Source organism: Doryrhamphus excisus, chromosome 20, assembly GCF_030265055.1.
Source record: "Doryrhamphus excisus isolate RoL2022-K1 chromosome 20, RoL_Dexc_1.0, whole genome shotgun sequence".
Classification (NCBI taxonomy): Eukaryota; Metazoa; Chordata; class Actinopteri; order Syngnathiformes; family Syngnathidae; genus Doryrhamphus; species Doryrhamphus excisus.
Window position 1 is genome coordinate 8,834,586 of NC_080485.1, and position 19,832 is coordinate 8,854,417.

The 19,832-nt window shown below is 40.3% G+C and overlaps 1 protein-coding gene and 1 long non-coding RNA gene across 6 annotated transcripts in view; one reads left to right on the forward strand and one right to left on the reverse strand.

Annotated features, from left to right (window-relative positions):
- The window catches only part of crtac1b (cartilage acidic protein 1b), a 33,907-nt gene extending 31,477 nt beyond the window's left edge, over positions 1 to 2,430 (reverse strand). For both annotated transcript variants that reach the window (XM_058058834.1, XM_058058833.1), the window contains exon 1: positions 2,297 to 2,430. In XM_058058834.1, coding sequence (XP_057914817.1) covers positions 2,297 to 2,323 — 27 coding nt within the window. In that variant the 5' untranslated portion in view covers positions 2,324 to 2,430. The remainder of the gene's footprint in view (positions 1 to 2,296) is intronic.
- Positions 1 to 19,832, forward strand: part of LOC131108080 (uncharacterized) — a 59,712-nt gene that overhangs the window by 31,129 nt on the left and 8,751 nt on the right. For 2 of the 4 annotated variants that reach the window (XR_009120396.1, XR_009120397.1), the window contains exons 5-8: positions 2,253 to 2,630; positions 8,508 to 8,585; positions 11,513 to 11,599; positions 11,669 to 12,266. This is a non-coding gene — a long non-coding RNA (uncharacterized LOC131108080). Of the gene's footprint in view, positions 1 to 2,252; positions 2,631 to 8,507; positions 8,586 to 11,512; positions 11,600 to 11,668; positions 12,267 to 19,832 lie in introns of those variants that run through there. The other 2 variants (XR_009120399.1, XR_009120398.1) reach the window with 2 other exon arrangements.

The following is a 19,832-nucleotide window of genomic DNA, read 5'->3' on the forward strand; positions in this document are numbered from 1 at the left end:
ACATGGGACTGATTTCTCATGCAAACTGAACTCCAGCTCAGTATGGGTAATGCCGCCTCATTTTTAAATGATTGGAGATTGGAGATATTTTTTAATGTTTGTCCCGATATTTTGGCAAGTTTATCCCCATGGGATGTCCAAATTTTTCTGTGTATATGACGACAAGCCAATGTTCACATGGGTGTTTATTAGGGATGCAACAATACATGTATCTGTATCGAACCGTTCAATACACATGCGTACCGAACCTTTTTATTATATTATATTATATTAATATTTCGTTGCACCACTAGTGTTTATTTTTGGTCATTTTGAACAGTCTGTCCTCAAATGCTACATTATTGCAACAATTGTGAATTGGCTTAACCAATATGGTATCAAGCCTGGATGCTTATAGCGCTTGCTGACCAGCAACAGAAAAAGTATCTGGTAGTATCTGATTTTTTGCTATCAGAAAACTAATAATAGCAAAGTAGTTACTGTGCAATGGAAAAGGGTCACCCCCTTGCCAGGACATTTTGTACATTTATTGGACACCTACGGCGGTTTCAATCCTCCTTCCTCTGGTGATCATGTCCAACTATCCTTGGCCAGTTGCTCCTGATGCTGCGTCATCAGTAGGTGGATGTCAAAGCGCTTTAAGTGCCTTGGAAGTGGTAAAGTGCTATACAAGTGAAAGACCATCTACCACACCATCTATTCTTGATTTGAAGAACGCCACCAAACACCTATTCCATGATTTAGACATAACCTCATGAATCAACAGGTCCTTTCTCGGGTCCAACAAGAGTGACCCCTGACCTTACAGGTTTCGAATGAAAGCCACACTCCCAAACTGTAGAAAACTAAAGAATATGCATGGTTTCAATCCTGAAGTAGGCCAGTGGCTGTTTTTTTTTTTTGCTGTATGACAGAAATAAAGGTGTCCATAATAATTCAGTCGATGGCCTGGTAGAAGGGAAAGCAAGTCTGAAGACCACAGGGGAGCTGTATTGACAAAATAGTAGGGAGATGTCTTATCCAGTCAAGGACATCCAGCCCGCATTCACCACAGTAAATCTCCATTTTTAAAGTAACTCACAGCAAGACCTTTCCAGGTGTAAGAAGTCACAGACATTTTTCAGCGAGCTATTGGTTCTGAGGATATAATGTCTTCTTAACAGCTATCTTACCCCCTGCTTGAGTGTGAACAAGAAGCATACTTTTAGGTAAAACAGTCAAATACCATGAAATAGCCTCCAGGATAATGTGTCGTCTCAGGCCCAGAGAAATGTTTTCACTTTGGGTTATTTATACCGGCATTAAGAGGCCATTACAGCAGCGTGCAGCATCAGCATGTGCCTTGTGGAGCGTTCATGCTCAGCTCTGATCCTGATAACACTGCGACAAAGAGCCAGTGAAGACGTTCACTTTCAAAACACGCTCCCGCACCATCTCTTTTTGCTGTGAAGGACACCCCCCCTGCTGCAGAGCACACACACACACACACACACACACACACACATAGGGGCTGGACTAGTCCCAGCAAATGACACTTAACTTTCACTCTAAGTAATCAACAGTCCCCATTAAAGTTAAGCTCTAATTTATCCATCAAGGATCACAGCAGCTCCTCAGAGGCGCAATAAAAACAACAGGGACACAATACTAACAACACAATTTATAGTTTAAACCACATATTATATTATCATCTCTTAGATTAAAATTTTAATTTTAAAAAGAGATTTTTTATTATATTTTTTCATTTTTTATTAAACCACATTTTCATCAGACTTTTGATCAAGCGTATCTTTTAAAATGATGATATTAATTGTGTTATAATAATAATAATAACACAACAATTGAAAAACAATAGTAACTAGTATGCATTCTTTTTGTATTTTTGTTATTATTATTATTATGACTGACAACATTGTACTGTACGTACATCCACATACAGTCCAAATATGAGGTCCCCATATTGCATCCACTTGACCTATGACCCTGCATGTCTTTCATTAGATGTATACAGTAAACAGTATTATAATTTTTGTATTAAGCAAAGATGCTTGTGATAAAAAAAAAACTGTGAATACATTACCTTTTGAGAAAACTACTTGGCAAAATAAAGAAAATACACACACACAACTTATTTGTATATTTTATAATGAAGAAACAGCATTCCACACACTAGAAATGATAAATTCTACCATCAGAAGCAAACACGTAAAATTACTCAGAATGTGGTAATCAACTTTCTGTTGTCTTTTCAGTATTGAACGCACAGGCAGCAGCAGCAACTTAATGAGGTACTCACAGATATGAAGAAGGGAAACTTCGACATGAAGAAAGGAAAAGAGTCCCCTATCCTCGGTTAGAAGTCCCCTGAACACCGCGGTTATCACAAGGTGGTCTTTTTTTTCCCTTCACCACTTATTCCCTTAACACAACTTCCAAAGATTTTTTTCCTTTATGACATTTCTGCTGCCGTGATTAGAGCCAATCAACGCTCAGTTTTATGAATATTTAAAGAGACAGCCAATGGAGAGGCAAGGATTCCAGAGGGTGGGCGGGTCCGCAGGTGTTCACTCACAGTGTTGATGTTAGAGCGGGCTCAGCTGGGAGGAGGACGAGGAGCTCCGGCTGCGATGGTCAGATTTCTGTTTCATACATGTGGGGCTCTTTAGAGGATGTTTGACTCATGTGGTTCATTTACACTTGCTTCTTTTAATCATAATGAGTACATTGGCACAGTTGCACACAACTTTCGCTTTGGAGAACCACGTGATCTTGTTGGATAACGCGTTCACTATCAGCAGTTAAAGGGTTAATAATTGATTATATTTAGCAACAATTTGGAATTTCGGTATTACAATAAACTGAATTATGCTAAACTAGATATAATTAACCACACTAGTAGCACATTGACCAGTGGTCAATAAAAAATGTACTCTTGAGAAAAAAATTGAATGTAATTCTTATGTATTTATATATGTATCTGTATGTAGTGTTGTAGAACAATACTGCATCAACTGAGCGTGGTGTGTAATATTTGGTTGAGGGTCAAACAATTAAAAACATGATAAAGTGCAGTTCTCACTCTACGACAGCATATTCTTATAATTAATATCTGAACATTATTATCTTGATGAGACAAATCAACAATTTGTCCTATAATTGTGCAGGTGTACCTAATAAAGTGTCTTCTTGAGTATTGCATATTTTTAACAATGACCAAAAATTTGATATTAGTTTAGCTAGGGTTACGGCTATTGGTTGTATTATTCCTATGTCATGCTCCATCACATTCCACCTGCAATGTGTTTGTGTATATGTGTATATGTGTGTGTGTATATGTGTGTGTGCATTACCAAGCCACCCCAGAAATGAGACGTTCACATCCCAAGGACGTTTCCCACCATAATTTAAAGAGGCTGGTACTGGAAGGCTTCAAACCCGAATGTGCTGAAGTCATAAAGCAGCGCTCCTCTGTCTTAGCTGTTATTGTGTGATCTATTGGCCTAAATCCACAGGCAGGTGGTTGTGACTCATACCGTACACAAACACAGATGCACCCAAAATGTCATCTTTTTGTCACTATGCTGTCAATGCAACACTCGGTTACAGGCTGTAAAGTAAAGTTAAACACCTAAAGTGGACACTGCTTGTGTTGGTCTTCACCTTCACTGTTTTAATCGCTGGTGTCAGATATGGTAATGGTATTGGTAATGGTTTTATTTCATTTGAACATGCATCAGATTACAATTGAATGCATCACATAATCAGTTCACAGTTCCACATGTCCAAAAGGAGTAGGAAGAAGCAAAGCTTATTAAATCCTACCCCTCCATCTGGTACTTTTACAATCAGTAACTGTTACATTTGTTCACTTCCTGTTTTCCATAATACAGTTGAAGTTTTTTTTTTTATTGTTTATTTTTTTGTCCTGTACAATGACATTATGTGTACCATAGTAACTGTCCATATAGTGATATGTATAGCACATCATGGCTGGTTCAAGACTCTTCATCCTTGTATTTAGCAAACATCAACTGCTTGTATTGTTTCTTGAATTCGCTGTGCATTGTTTGAGGTACTTACTCAATCCATTATGTGAAGGTTTGGAAGTGTTGACACAGTGTAGCACTTTCTGGCTTTAGCTACAAATGGAACCTTTAAAATTGAACGCAATCCTGATCAGATTAGAATTTGGTGAAATGTGAACACAGTAACCCGAACCATAGCAAACAAGCCGATTTAGATGAGGTCTCGGTCATCTTGCAAGTAGACTTTTGAAGACTCTTGACTGACCAAAACACTGAATACCTTTACCATTTTCATTCATTCATTCATTTTCTAACACTTATCCTCACAAGGGTCGCGGGGATGCTGGAGCCTATCCCAGCTGTCTTCATGCAAGAGGCGGAGTGCACCCTGCACTGGTCGGCAGCCAATCACAGGGCACATATAGACAAACAACCATTCACACTCACATTCATACCTATGGACAGTTTGGAGTCGCCAATTAACCTAGCATGTTTTTGGAATGTGGGAGGAAACCGGAGTACCCGGAGAAAACCCACGCATGCACAGGGAGAACATGCACAAGGGTGGATTTGAACTCGGGTCTCCTAGCTGTGTGGCTAACCACTCGTCCGCCGTGCAGCCCTTTTACCACTTAAATGGTAAAATACCAGACCCTGCATGGTAAATCCCCACTTATGGACTGTGGTTTTGTAATATATTTTGCACTGCATGTGCGTGCGCGTGCCCACATGTCCAGCCTAGTCAAAAACACTCCCTGTGATGTAATGTCCCATTTCCCACACCGTACATATTTCAAGTGAATCACAAAAATCAACACCAGGCCCCCTGCCTCCTGACCCCACCATGACATAACTTTCACATCACAACCACAGTTCCGGGTCCAGTCACTCGTGGTCTCCCAAAGGTGTGGAAAACATCTGCTGAGGTTTAAAAATAATTTGATTCTATAATAATAAACACCATACAGCGTTTCTAATAATTACAGTGTTTCTTCTTAGGTGCAAGTGCAACAGTAAGCATTTGAGCAGGGGGTGTGATTATTTTATTTTTTTTAGTGAAGTTCCTTTCCTGAAGCGCAGCGTGCACATCCATTCTCATCTCTACTGAACAATGGCACCATGCGGCTTTCATTTTCTGCACTCATCTTTGTCTGCGTACGGAGGTGAAGTGTTCAAAAACAGTTGCACTGCACCTCAAGCATTGACATAACTTGCCTTCACCACAGTCCTCAATGGGAGAAAAAAAATATGTTCTCTTTATACACAAAAGATGAATTGAAACTGACGAGTAGCCCAAAATCCGAGGTACTGATCATCACCTTTGTACCCCTGAACGTTAACCAAACTGCATGAGTTTTATTTACCATATTGACCCAAATACCCTGGTGTAAATTGCTAAAGGCAGTGACAAGACAATGTTATTCTTTGGGGTATACAGTCAATGTTATACAAGACTACAAGACTGACTTATCCTGCCACCTGTCCCCACCTCCAACCTCCCCCCATTCTCATTGCCAAGGTCGTGTCCCCCCTCTGCTCATGATTATGTTAAAATAGAGCTTCTTTAAGTGAAGATGAGGGATACAGAAGCTCAAGGAAAGAGAGGGATAATGGGAGAGGTGGGCCTCTTGATTTTTTTTTTTTTTACAACACCCCTCTCCTCTAAGGGCCGTTGAAAAATGTATAGCGCCAGCACCTTGATGAATCCCCTTTGCAGGGGTGGATAGGGGAACACTTCTCATATCATTAAGTTTTAGTAATGGTCCCCATGCCACCACACCTTCCCCTGGCAGGGTCTCCTGCATGGCGTTCACTCTCGTGGCTAACAGGCGTGCTGCTTAGCCTCGGTGCACATTAACTGTGAAGTCACTACAGTCCCCACCCATCCAAAGAAGTGTCAGCGACCTGCAGCAGGAGGTCCCTTTTAGGCACCAGTCATTAGGTACTCTTGCACAAATGATTGTTTTAGTCCCTGCATTGCATCGTATAGCCAGCCTTTTTTTGAATACGTTGAGTGGCACATTTATTCCTAGAATTATTGCTAACATTATCATTTCCATCTTAGAAAAGTCTGTCCTGTACTTTCTTTAATCAGTATTTTGTTGAGAAACTATAATAAGCGGTTGGGCAACTCTGTGTGGAGTTTGCATGTTCTGCATGGATTTTCTCCGGGTTCTCCGGTTTCCTCCCACATTCCAAAACATGCTAGGTTAATTGGCGACTCCAAATTGTCCATACTAGGTATGAATGTGAGTGTGAATGGTTGTTTGTCTAATTGTGTCCTGTGATTGGCTGGCGACCAGTCCAGGGTGTACCCCGCCTCACTATAGTGAGGATAAGCGGCACAGAAAATGGATGGATGTATTATAATAAGCCTAAACACTGGATGTATCTTCCTAAGGTCTTGACTATGAAGTAAGACCAGGATTATGCATATTAACCCGATAGCTGTATATACTCATACTGTATTCTTGATTTATTATGAGTTTTGCTCTACGTTCTTAGCAGTGCATTGAGGCGAAGTGCGGCACAGCACATTTGGAGACAATCTGGCAGGATTGGAAGTAGCATTCCATTTCGGTTCTCCCTTGAATGCAATCAGAATGCTTGGAATGGTTTTACTGTAAGAATATTTAGAATGGAGTCAGAGTCCAGTTAAAATGAATGTCGTTTGATATTTTTCCACGTTTAATCCACCTGGAGAGTTTTTAGCATGAGCAAAACATCCGAGCGGGCTATTTAAGTGCGTTCAAATGGGACAGAATATTTGGAATGCACTTTGATATTCAGGAATAAAACAGGAATTTTCATTCTGACAGCATTCCGGCTCTGATGAGGGTTTAAATGTGTTCCATATGTTCTAATAGAGGGAGGCAGCAATGTTTGAAACCACAATATAGCGAGGGATGACTATTGTATTGAATTTATAAGGCATCCTTGAGTAAACATGAAGTATCAATTCAGTATGTACAATGCCGGGCCAGTGTCCTGGTTCTTAGTGATCAAAATATGGTCACCCTACCTGAACCAAACCCTTTGGCATTCAAGATATTTACAGCCAAAAAAGGGACTGAGTCTAGAACCCTTCTTATCCTGGTCTCCTGGAACCATAACCAGTGACCTTAGACAAAGACTGGACTCTTCTTACCAAGTTGCTGTGTAAAATCCATATTTGAGGCATACATTCTATAGAATGATGTCCCGTTAACGCATTACTATCTCTCTGCTCCGGAAGGCGAAATGTTTAATGCCGCTCTCTCGCATGTTTCTCCACCTGATTTGACCTACCCTCTACTTCAGCAGACTTTGTGTCTGCTGATGGAATTCCAATGCTGAATTCAAAGCGCCTGGAGTGATGTGAGCTGCATCGTGTATAATTTCCATCTCCACTTGAGTGTATTTGACTCCAAATATAACTCATGAACAATCTTTACGGAAGTTATGCAGTTTTATGCAGATGAGCTTTTTTTTTTTTTATAAAGTAGTTGTTTACATCGTCATTGCTGTTTTGTTGTTTTTTGAATTCTCAGTTGCATCTCACACTCTATGTAAAAAAAATAAAAAAAAAACATTTGATTTTCCATGTGGATGAGCTCCAATTCGCATCTTTGAACCTGTGCAGTGAGGGCGGACTGTACTTGAGCCTCCAGGGGGGTGCGAGCGCATGTTTTGCAGCCTTCCTTTAGTGTGAGTTCGCTTGATTCCACAGCACACACACACACACACACACACACATGCTTAAATATAGATTCAGCCAACAGGGTCCTCAATAGATCAGTCGTCCCCTGACAGTTTTCTTAAATGTCCTTGGCAGCCCCCCAACCCCAAGCCCTCCTTTTCTCTCTGTTCTTGCACACCTTTTTTCCCCACACTAGTCCATGTGATGCAGCAATATGTCTCTTCTCGAAGGCTCCCATCACTACTGAGTGCTATAATGCATGACACGATCCAGGTATATCCCATAAGGTGTCACTTCGGCAAAATCTGAGTCACACTGAGTCTCTGTTAGCCTTCCTGCTGTATTGCCAGTCTTCTTTCCAAAGCAACAACTCATCTGCCTGACTTTGAAAAATTGCACTAATAAAACATTGTTTTCACAGTCCCAGACATTTTTTAACACACTCCTTGCGTTACTATCAATCACATTTTTTTAATTTAATATATGAATATGTGATTTATGTCGCCCGTGCCAATGTTGTAAATCTATTTTTGCGTTGGAGAGGGGGAGCTCAGAGCGCTGATGTTTCCTTATTGATTGGCTGGCTTAATGGTGTTTGTTCTTTATAGCTGATCTCAGGAAGTAAAGCAAATAAATATCTATACAATGCAAGCAGTCGCTGTGATACTCTGAAGGGGAGATGTCAAGAGACGAAAATGCTTTTGGGTGGGGGGGAGAATCAAAGAACAGGAAATACCGAAATGTGTACTTGTTTGATTGATGAAGAAAAGCAATGCAAGAATCAATTGTTTTTATTTTTGCAGACTATGAAATCAGGATGTGCGTGGCGTCAAATTCTCTTTTCATCACTGGATCACAACTGAAGCTCGCTTTGCCTGCAGGTACCACTGTCCTGTTTATAATGTTAACCTTTATTGACACCTTGCCACAAGTGACAGAACGCTGCTATAATGCGGTGTGTCAGGCCTTTATTTGCTTTAAGACTATTTTGATCATAATTCTCAGAGGATTTGTCAAATTGATTTGAAAAGCCAACTATGTTGTTGCCTTGCACCACATCCTTTGAAGGATGGATGAATGGATGGATGGGAATGTGCCTTGACATGTCATTTTAGAGCGGGGGTTCCCAAACTTTTTTGGCTCAAGGTGCAATCCAAACTTAATAAAATGCATCATTCTTTCACTCATTTTCTGCCATTCGTACTGTATTGCAATTAATTGACATATTTGGAAATGAAGTAATGACGACAAAAACAGAATACATGCATTTATGACATGGAACATGAGTCAAAAAAGCCCTTTTGGGGTCTGACTCTCGGTTGGCAAACTAGTTAGAGCAGGAGGTGTCACACTCAATCGCACACGGGGCTAAAACTCAAACCCGACTTAGAATGCGGGCCAAATACCAACTCTCAATTACCAATACTGATATATGCAACATGACATATCTCCTGTGGTGGAATGGACACATACATATGTGTTGTATACAGCATTTTGTTAATATCGGGAAAAAAGTCACATACTGATATTAACCGATATTGCATTTTTATGCTGATATCAAGCCGATAAATATCGGTAACGATAATTATCGGACATTCATTGATTAATTTTCTACCGCTTATCCTCACGAGGGTTGCAGGGGGTCCTAGCTGTCTTCGGGCGAGAGGCGGGGTACAGCCAATCACAGGGCACATATAGACAAACAACCATTCACACTCACATTCATACCTATGGACAGTTTGGAGTCGCCAATTAACCTAGCATGTTTTTGGAATGTGGGAGGAAACCGGAGTACCCGGAGAAAACCCGCGCATGCATGGAGAGAACATGCAAACTCCACACAGAGTTGGCTGAGGGTGGAATTTAACCCTGATCTCCTAGCTGTGAGGTCTGCGCTATACTCTTAACTATATTGGGAAAGCAGGAAGTGAACAAATGTAACAGTTACTGATTGTAAAAGTACTAGAGTACCAAAGAGAAAACACACAGAACATGCAAACTCCACACAGAGATGGCCAAGGGTGGAATCAAACTCGGGTCTCCTAGCTGTGAGGCCTATGCACTAACCACTCGTCCGCCGTGCAGCCAATTATCGGACAACCCAAATTATAATTGACTCGACAAGTGATATGTTTTTGGGGGGGATGCACCACAGAAGGGTAAACGACGAAAATTGTGAGCAAAACAAAACGTGAAAGAAGTCTGAAAAAGACATGTCAAACCATTTTTTTACTGAATCAGTTGTAATAGAGACACTTTGACTCTGGTACTGATTTGTTATTGGAAATTTATTTTTCGAAATCTGACCAGCTTACCAGAAAAAGACTGCAATCGACCTTAGAGTCTCTACTGTGTTTGTTTCCTAATAATCCTAAAAGCAATCATCCCCCATGTTTAATATACAGCATTACTATCTCAACTTAGTGTGAAAACTTCACCTGAGGTCAGGTCATCAGCTTATTTTTCTAATAATTGCGAGTCATCTCTGAGAGGAGGAGACCAGGATATAAATCCAACACATTAGGACTCAGGTCTCTTTAGTGACAGTCACCGCCTCCCGGCTGATGTAAAGCAAACTTCTGCTTTTGGGAGATGAAGAAGCCTGTCAAGTCACCGCAGCCCCATCACCCTCTCTCGGCACTAATCGCAAATCGATTAAAAAATGAGAGACGAGGGAAACAATGGAGGAAATAAAGCATGTGTCCATCCCCTGTGAAAGGACGTGTTTGTAGAAGCTAAAGGTGCTGAGGATAAGGAAAGTGTTTACATCATAAAAACCTTCTATTTGAAGAGATCCTACCTTTTCTATACCAACAGTTCTATGTGGTTTATGTTGTTTGCAGACCTTTCAGTTAGTGTCACCTGAACTTTACATTACACTTGCTGATTCTGCATTGATCATTAGCCACGTTTACATGAGGAGTTTTTCTCTTTCCGAAAGCAATGGTATACATGGAAAGGAATATTCCAATCGCGTGTCTACATGCGCCGCTATAATCAACCAGAATAGTCAATGGGGCATGCGCAGTAAAGCGTAAACACCAACATCACGTGATACCGACTTCCTCGAGTTTTTCTTTCACTTGTTGGAATAACTCCGTATTGCCAGTTTTTCGTTCGTCCAGTCTTGAAATTTAGTTTGAATCAAAAACAAACTTTCCGCAGCAGTCCAGTGCCGATTGCTCGCCTCCATTTTTTTTAAATCGAAGAACGAGTTGCGTGTTACGTCATATCTCAGCATTCGCTGAAAGAACGCACCTGGGAACAGGAAAAGATAAAGTTCAATCTTGCTAATATTTTATAATTAAGCTCGGCACATGTTTTATATAGATATGTATTTTCTTTTTTAATAAAACTGGACTTGTGATTAAAGTATAGAAGGGTTTAGATTCTGTTCCACAGATGGCGGTAATGCACACGAAAGCTGCTTGCCAACCGCCAATAAACAACTGAAGACGAAAAACACCACGAATAAGAACGCAGTCTGACAACTTTCCGATTGAGCGGGTACAAGATACCTCAATCGGATTGGGGAAAGGAATATTCCACCCCTGTGAATCCGATTATATATTCATTCGGATTGGCACTTTTCTTTCGGAATGAGGCGTATACAAAGGTTACATTCTTTCCGTTTGAGCAAATAACCCGAATGGAATTGGAATATTTGGGTCCATGTAAACTTGGCTATAGTCTTAGTAGTAACATAGTAACATAGGTTTAGTGGTGTTACATCGTTCCCAGTCAAATATTTCTCAAAGTTGCAAAATGCTTTGTGTTAAAAGAGGCTTGTTTAAATGTCATCTCACAGTCTGCTACTCAACCACTGCAGCCTCCATCCTTGCTCTTGTATTCCTGTTGTTCCCTCCTCGGGTAATCAGCCGTTCTCTCAGCAAAGGTAATTTCAGCTCATGCAGGAGCGCATGTGGCCGACACTGCGGAAATTCATTTTTTGCTTTAATTTCAGGCCCATTGATCGAGCAGCGCTCTACGGCCGCATGACATCCATAATCACAACAATGGTGTGACAGCCCGTATAAATAATGTGGCACACAGAGGAGGAAGGATGTAGGAATGCAGAGTTAAGGAAGAGTCGGGCCCCATCTCTTACTGTCCTCCGTATTAATTACAGAACTCTCAACCCCTCCTCTTCTGTGGTCATGAGTTATTTTCTTACCAAACTTTATTTGACCTCTGTTTGTTTAAGCATCCATTAATGGCAAGAAGTCGCTTCGTTACACTAATCACCAAGGCTACTGTAATAACTGCAATTATGAAGATTAGTTGAGTTAACTAAGGGGCTACAAGGCCATGAATGTGACTTCTATATATACAAAAACTAGAAAGCTATATTGGGAATACTAGTTGTTTCAGGCAACAGTGATGATGAATAAATGAATAATGGAAAAGTTAACTGTTAGCATTCGACCTTAACTTTGACAACAATGGATGGTGGTATGGTGACACTGACTGCTTTAAATTCGAGTCTTCTTACTTAAAAGCCCAGATTGTCGATCCGGCGTTCAGCTCAGCTCTTAAAGGGGATCTGCACTTTTTTGGAATTTTACCCGTCATTCCAAATCCCTTTTTTCAGGGCTTTATAGTCAAAATATGTGTATCCCAATGACAACATTGTAAGCTAGCTCATATTAACTTTTTCTCGTGTTGTAATGCACAGAAATGGGAAAGAAATATGTGTTCCTTTTTCATATAAAGAACGTAAATGTGAATGCAGTTCCTCTTTAAGTCTGGGGGAGTGAGTTTTTAACAATGCAGCCATACCGGCTTGCATTCGTTACATAAGTGTCCCCAAAAAAAGCCAAATAAAAAGTTAACATTTTGATGTTGTCTGAACTGAGACCAGTACGCTGATGTCACTAATTGGCTGCTGAATAAAAGTCTTGATTCCAAAATCTGAGGCAGTTAAGAGTGTGGTGTGTGACAGAAGGTCCTCAGGTTCGATTTCCCTTACCAGCAGAGCTGCCCTTGAGCAAAGCATGTCCGTACAAACTTTTTCATCGCTAACGGTGTATGCACTGACTTTACCATCTGTTTTGTGAATGCACACCATTTTGGGAAGAGGCTTCACAAACATGTACACTTCCTTGGCATGTTTTTTCTCTTCAATAAGGTGTTGGAGCCAATGCCAAACATACCACAACAACTAGAGCCTCGGCGCAAAGTCACCTTGATGAAGCACGGTGACCTTTTTGCAGGATGAACACATGTTAAGTAATAGGAGAAATACACAAGCCTGTTTTAGTGTCAGAAGTGAGAAATAAATATAGTGATGATGATTGATATCCACGGGTGGCACGGCGGTCGCGTGGTTAGCGTGCAGACCTCACAGCTAAGAGACCAGGGTTCAATTCTGTGTGGAGTTTGCATGTTCTCCCCGTGCATGCGTGGGTTTTCTCCGGGTACTCCGGTTTCCTCCCACATTCCAAAAACATGCTAGGTTAATTGGCGACTCCAAATTGTCCATAGGTATGAATGTGAGTGTGAATGGTTGTTTGTCTATATGTGCCCTGTGATTGGCTGGCGACCAGTCCAGGGTGTACCCTGCCTCTCGCCCAAAGACAGCTGGGATAGGCTCCAGCACCCCCTCGACCCTCGTGAGGAAAAGCGGTAGAAAATGAATGAATGATTGATATCCAGTACAAGGTGTTAGTTAATGGTCCTCTTGAATGTTCCTTTAATTTGTTGTTATGCATGAACATATTATTATTATTTTAAGGCTCCACACCTCTGATCAGCTTTAGTTGTTATTTGTATGTAAGAGCCAGTCCACTTTAGTCCCTTTAGTGACCCTATCATGGACATGTGGAGCCAAGCAGCCTCCTCTTATCTACATGCCCTTGGAGTACAAGCCCATTGATATGCTATCTTCTTGCCAAGATGCTTCCAATTATGCGAGCTGCTGGAGTGAAGTGGAGCGTGGTTTTTCCGTACCATAGAAACTGCTCCACTGGTTAATGTGATCCTAGTCTTTTTTTTACCACCGTGGGCAGAAATGGTAGGTGAATCAAGAGAAAGGCATGTCCCAGTGCACTACTTCCCTATGGTGTCCTGACATATCAATTTAGTAATAGACAGCACTTCAATACATCACAGGAGGTGGCCATTACTTCCTGTGTTATAAATCCTTCTGGTGTGTGCATCTTTTAGGAGATGAACACTGGGGAAGTGTAATGGGAGTGTCAGGGTCAGGAAGAGAGGTTTTTATCTGGTCCCTGGTCTCAACTCTAACCTCAGCCCAAACCTACACCTAACAGAAGAGTTACTAAAGCCATACATCAGGGGTCTCAAACACGCGGCCCGCGGGCCAAATGTGGCACGCAGGACACTAGTTTGAGGCCCCCGCCTTGATATGAAAGTTTAATGTTAGTGCAACCCGCGCAAGTATGATATGGATGCTGTATGGTATCATGTACCCAGAAAAAATTATTACGTTTGATTAATGTTCATGTTAAAGGTTAAATAACTGTTAATAGTTATCCTCCCTATCCGTGTGGAAGTGGTAAGTTTTTGGCTATTTAAGTTTAAAGGAAATAACTTGAAGGCTACCGTTTAGGTCGCTAGCTCTCTAGTTTGCGAGTTAGCATGTGTCTCAAGACCCTGCAGTTGCGCAATATGTTGTAAATAAAAAAAGTATAAATGTGACTATAGTCGTGTTTTGTCATGTCTACAGGGCTCTAATAATGCTTTGTTCATTTTAATCTGAAAAAAGTAATTTGTCTACCCACCAACTATATGTGGTTTAAGTTTTTATTATTTGCCGTTTTATTATTATTATTATATTTATTTATTACTGATTGATTGATTTTCTTTATTCTTGATTTGTTTATTTATTTTTCATCTTATTTTGTGTAGAAAAATAAAAAGTAAGATATTTGAGAACAGTGGAATGTTTTATCAGAGCTTTTCTTGTAGAAAATTGGAACCAAAGCGAAGTTTTTTAAAATGTTTTGTTTTTAATAAATGCGTTTTTTTGTTTTTTTTTTTGGAAAACCTGATGCGGCCCTGTCTCACCCAGACCCGAGCTCCAGTGGCCCCCAAGTAAATTGAGTTTGAGACCCCTGCCATACATCATGCCTTTAATTCTCCTCGCTCCACAAGAGGGCAGCACATCTTAATGCAACACAACTGATCACTCAGTAACACATTAAGCTCTGCCATCTAAGAACTCTTCTGTGGGATTTCTTGAAAAACACCCTAACTGCAGTGACATACACACACACTCACACACACACACACAAAAGTCAGCCATGCATGCTCTCAACCCAAATTATGCCCACTTCACTGTTTCAAAAAAGAAGCTATTTAGGCAAAAAAATGACTAGTTTCTGTACACACTGTGATTGATGAAACATGATACAATTTACTGCAGACGTCAGTCACTTCCTCTTGTTGTGCCCGGTCATCTCCCTTCGTCTTCTCGCTCCATTTCGCCTTCCACTCACTTTTTTGGTCCCCCCTTTCTCTACCACTTTGCAGCAGCTCCACCCTGTAATCACGCCGGTTCATGGCTCTCATTTTGGCTGGTATATATAGCAGTAATTGTCAGGGTGCAGTACAGAGACGGGGGCAGAGCATGTGTACGCTTTCACAAGGCTGTTTGCACTGAACCTTGCGCAAAAGGGGAGGAAGATAGGCACTTTTTCTTGTAGGCAACACACAAACAGGTGTATAACATCCTACAAGGCTTTCTGCTAATTTACCAAAACGTCTGCCATGTAGACTAAATGCGCCTCCTAATGGGGTTTTTAGGATAAGAGCTTTATGCAAATGCACGCGTCGGTAAATATTAACGGTTTGCGGAGAATCCAGCTTGATTCATTGTCAGCTGGCCTGCTTCTGAGCCATGAAAGAGGCTCGCATACCGTGCAAAATAGAAAACAACAAAAACCAGGCACACATTCCCATCAGCGCCTCATCAGCCTGAACGTGATGATGGAACCAAAATGATGGAAGTTGCCAGGTGGCAATCTCTTTAATCACAATACGTGAGCAACCATGGAACACTGCCTCCGAAAGACATGATGGCAAAAAAAAAAAAAAACGCAGTTCACTTGTTTGTATGACCGGGTGGAGGTTTCCTGGGAGCTTGTATGGACAGGTCTGTCATTCAGAGCGTGCACACAGTCTCGCTATTGAGGAGCTGTCTGTGGTCCCCATTGGGTCAAGTCAGGGTGGGGTAGCTGAGGGGGCCTCCTGGATAAAAACATTTGCTGCAAACAGGATGAAAGGTTCTTCGAAGTGGGTGTTTAGTAAGGCCAGTTGCTCATTGTTCCTCCTTGGTACTAGGAGTTCAGTTCACATAACCTCATACACAGATGCTCTGTATTTTAGTCCAGTTTGTTTTCCACCTATCGCTCGAAGTCAGCTGGGTGTGACCACAACCAGGATGGTACAAAAAAATGGATGGATGGACTACTGATCTGAATTGCGGGAATGTCTGAAGGCATACTTGTGATTATGGCCTTTGCTAGTGTGACATCATGACAGTTTAACAATCCAATGAATTTAACAAAGCATGAGTCAGAACAGGACGGCGGCACGGCGGTCTAGTGGTTAGTGCGCAAACCTCACAGCTAGGAGACCAGGGTTCAATTCCACCCTCGGCCATCTCTGTGTGGAGTTTGCATGTTCTCCCCATGCATGCGTGGGTTTCTTCCGGGTACTCCGGTTTCCTCCCACATTCCAAAAACATGCTAGGTTAATTAATTGGCGAATTGTCCATAGGTATGAATGTGAGTGTGAATGGTTGTTTGTCTATATGTGCCCTGTGATTGGCTGGCGACCAGTCCAGGGTGTACCCCGCCTCTCGCCCGAAGACAGCTGGGATAGGCTCCAGCACCCCCGTGGCCCTCGTGAGGAAAAAGCGGTAGAAAATGAATGAATGAATGAATGAGTCAGAACAGAGGATAAGCGGCACGGAAAATTGATGGATGGATGGAGTCAGAGGAGTGGTATGCTCAGACATAATCTTAAAACAAGAAACACAAACAGCTGTTTTAAATGTATATTTGCACCCTTTAATCTGTGGATCTGTAGCGCTCCCTGGGTCTACCATTCTTTTTAAAGGCCACCATATTTCTGGGAATGCAGAAGTGAGCCAAAACAAGTTAGCGTTTAACAATCAACAGCATGTTTTTCCATTTACATAACTTCTGAGCTGACTACCGTCATGTCCGACACGGACTCACACGGATGAACCGAATGGACGCAAAAAGAGAGCCTCTGTTAAACCCTCACCGTGAGCCAGAATGCCGTCCTGAATATTCTAAAATCTCTACTTGATAGACTATTAGATTAGAATCTAGATACACAGGACAGTTTCGATACAATTTGATTTAGTGTACAACCGACAGAATTCGATTCTACAGTTATTGTTTGCTGATGTAGACATTACTCCTACATTTTAATAGTAATGGTAATGGTTTTATTTCATTTGAACATGCATCAGATTACAATTGAATGCATCCCATAATCAGTTCACAGTTCCACATGTCCAAAAGGAGTAGGAAGAAGCAAAGCTTATTAAATCCTACCCCTCCATCTGGTACTTTTACAATCAGTAACGGTTACATTTGTTCACTTCCTGCTTTCCATAATACATTTTTTTTGTTTTTTGTTTTTTTTTAAATTTTTTAATTTTTTGTCCCGTACCAAAATACGAGGTGATATGACCATCCAATGACATAATGGGTACCATAGTAAGTGTCAATATAGTGATATGTATAGCACATCATGACTGGTTCAAGACTCTTCATCCTTGTATTTAGCAAACATCAACTGCTTGTATTGTTTCTTGAATTGGCTCATCGTTGTGCATTGTTTGAGGGTCTTACTCAATCCATTCCATAGTTTGATTCCACATACTGAAATGCTATGGCTTTTTAACGTAGTCCTAGCATATAAGTGTTTCAAATGTAGTTCTTCCCTGAAAATATAATAATAATAAGTACTCAATGACGCTTTACAGTGAAAAAATAAAACTAAAAAATAGAGTTGAGTAAAAACAGTAAACGATCTATTAAAATACAATATCCATACATTCATTCATTGTATTCATTCATTCAAAATATGTAATGCATGACATCCTCAAGTGTATATAATGTTGTAATAATCAGACAAATGGTCTGATTAATGACTTATGGACACACTCCGTCCTTGTCAAGCCATTTTGGTTTGGTTACTTAATGTGTTTCTACCAATCTTCATCAAACTTTACAGACATGTACTTGTCATTCCCCCAAAGACATGTACCAAATATAGTAGTTATCCGAAAAATCCTAAAGTTACATTTGTTGGGCACATTTCGCTGTGTGAGAAATTTCCAGCCGGTTTGACTTATGGTGTCAAACTTATGCGTCCAAGACTGTATTCCAGACGGTTATAGCAAGTGTTTGCAGATAAGTTTAGCTTGTTTCAAGGTGGAGAGAACCAGGTGCTTCACTTTCATCCTGTTTACCAAAGCAGCAAGTGAGCGGCCACTTCACAGAACCTCTGTTTTATTTCTGGGTGGACGAGTCAATTGAGACTAAGTCAAACATTTGTTAGGACATTTCCTTCCCAGACTCCACTCGTACCTGGTTTGATATTGCTTGCATTTTGGTCATCACTTCCAGGACACTTTGTGTGTTTGTGTTACTGAAATAGTTTGGCTGCTTGTCGGCACTCAGAAGGGGAAGGCGATGTTTGCAGAGGATTAAGTCGAAAGCAAGTCTAACAGCTTGAAAGGCTTTTGAAAGGGGGGGGGGGGTTATAGAGAGCTTGTACCTTAGCAGGACTCTACATTAAAAACAAAAATGACTTGCCCATGGGGAATCCTTAAGGTGAGAACTACTTGCCCGAACTTGCCCCATGTAAAATGAAAACACTACCATTATGATATCATCTAATTTTTGTGGCATCACAAAATGTCAAATGATTATCATTGCTAGTGGTTGTTTTCCTACATAGATCATGACTTTGCATGGAAATCTGGATTTATAAGTTGTGCACCACAATGAAACATTATTGAATAGACATATTTGTGTACTAGTAAAGTGTTTTTAATCCAGAAAAAAAATGCTCAATGGTCAAACAATAATTTGTGAAGCAAAGGTGAGAAAAATACACAGAGAAATTTAACCGCTAGATTTTGTAGCTTGTGCAAAATCAGCACTTGGTATTGGATCTAATCGGTGGTGTTTCATTGTGACCACTTCAAATTGTCACAGCAACGTGATTCACTCACCTGTGCCATCATTTGATTTGCTGCCGCTAATAAAATACTCATTTAGGAGGCACTGGTTCATCACTTTTTGCTGTTTTTACCTTCAGAAGTTGTTGAAGAATTAGACCATGTTGGCAGGGACGCCATGATAGATGTTTTCCTAGTCAAACCATCGCTGATTGGTTGGGTAAAATGCGGGAAAATGCGGACTGCGGACCGAGGTCTAAAGAAATGCTTCTGATTGGTCTTTTTCAAGATTTGCAAGGATTGGTTTGTAAATTACCACCGGAATTACGCAGTCCGTGTTTTACCAACACCCAACAAGAACCGCTTTTTAAAAAAGTATATAAATATAGTATATAGTATAGTAAATAAATATAGTAAATAAAAAAAAATATATATATATATCCATATATATTAAAAACAGAAAAAAATAAAAATATTAATAAATATTAATTATATTAAATATTAATGTATACATATATATAATATAATATAATAGTCTTCAATGCTTCTGCTATACCCTCCACTTTTTCAGTGCTTTGGTTCTTCGGAAAAGCTCTGATAAAACATTAAATTATTATAAATCATTATAAATTAATTTTTATTTATTATTAAATTATTAAATAAATGTTTAATGTTAATTTTTATTTTTGGACACAAAATAAGATGGAAAAATAAATAAGCAAATCAAAAAAACAAATGAAACAAATTAACAAATTAATTTTTATTTATTATTAAATTATTAAATAAATGTTTAATGTTAATTTTTATTTTTGGACACAAAATAAGATGGAAAAATAAATAAACAAATCAAAAAACAAATGAAACAAATTAAATTAAATTTTCATATCAAGGCGGGAGGCCTCAAACTAGTGTCCCGCGGGCCGCATTTTGCCCGCGGGCC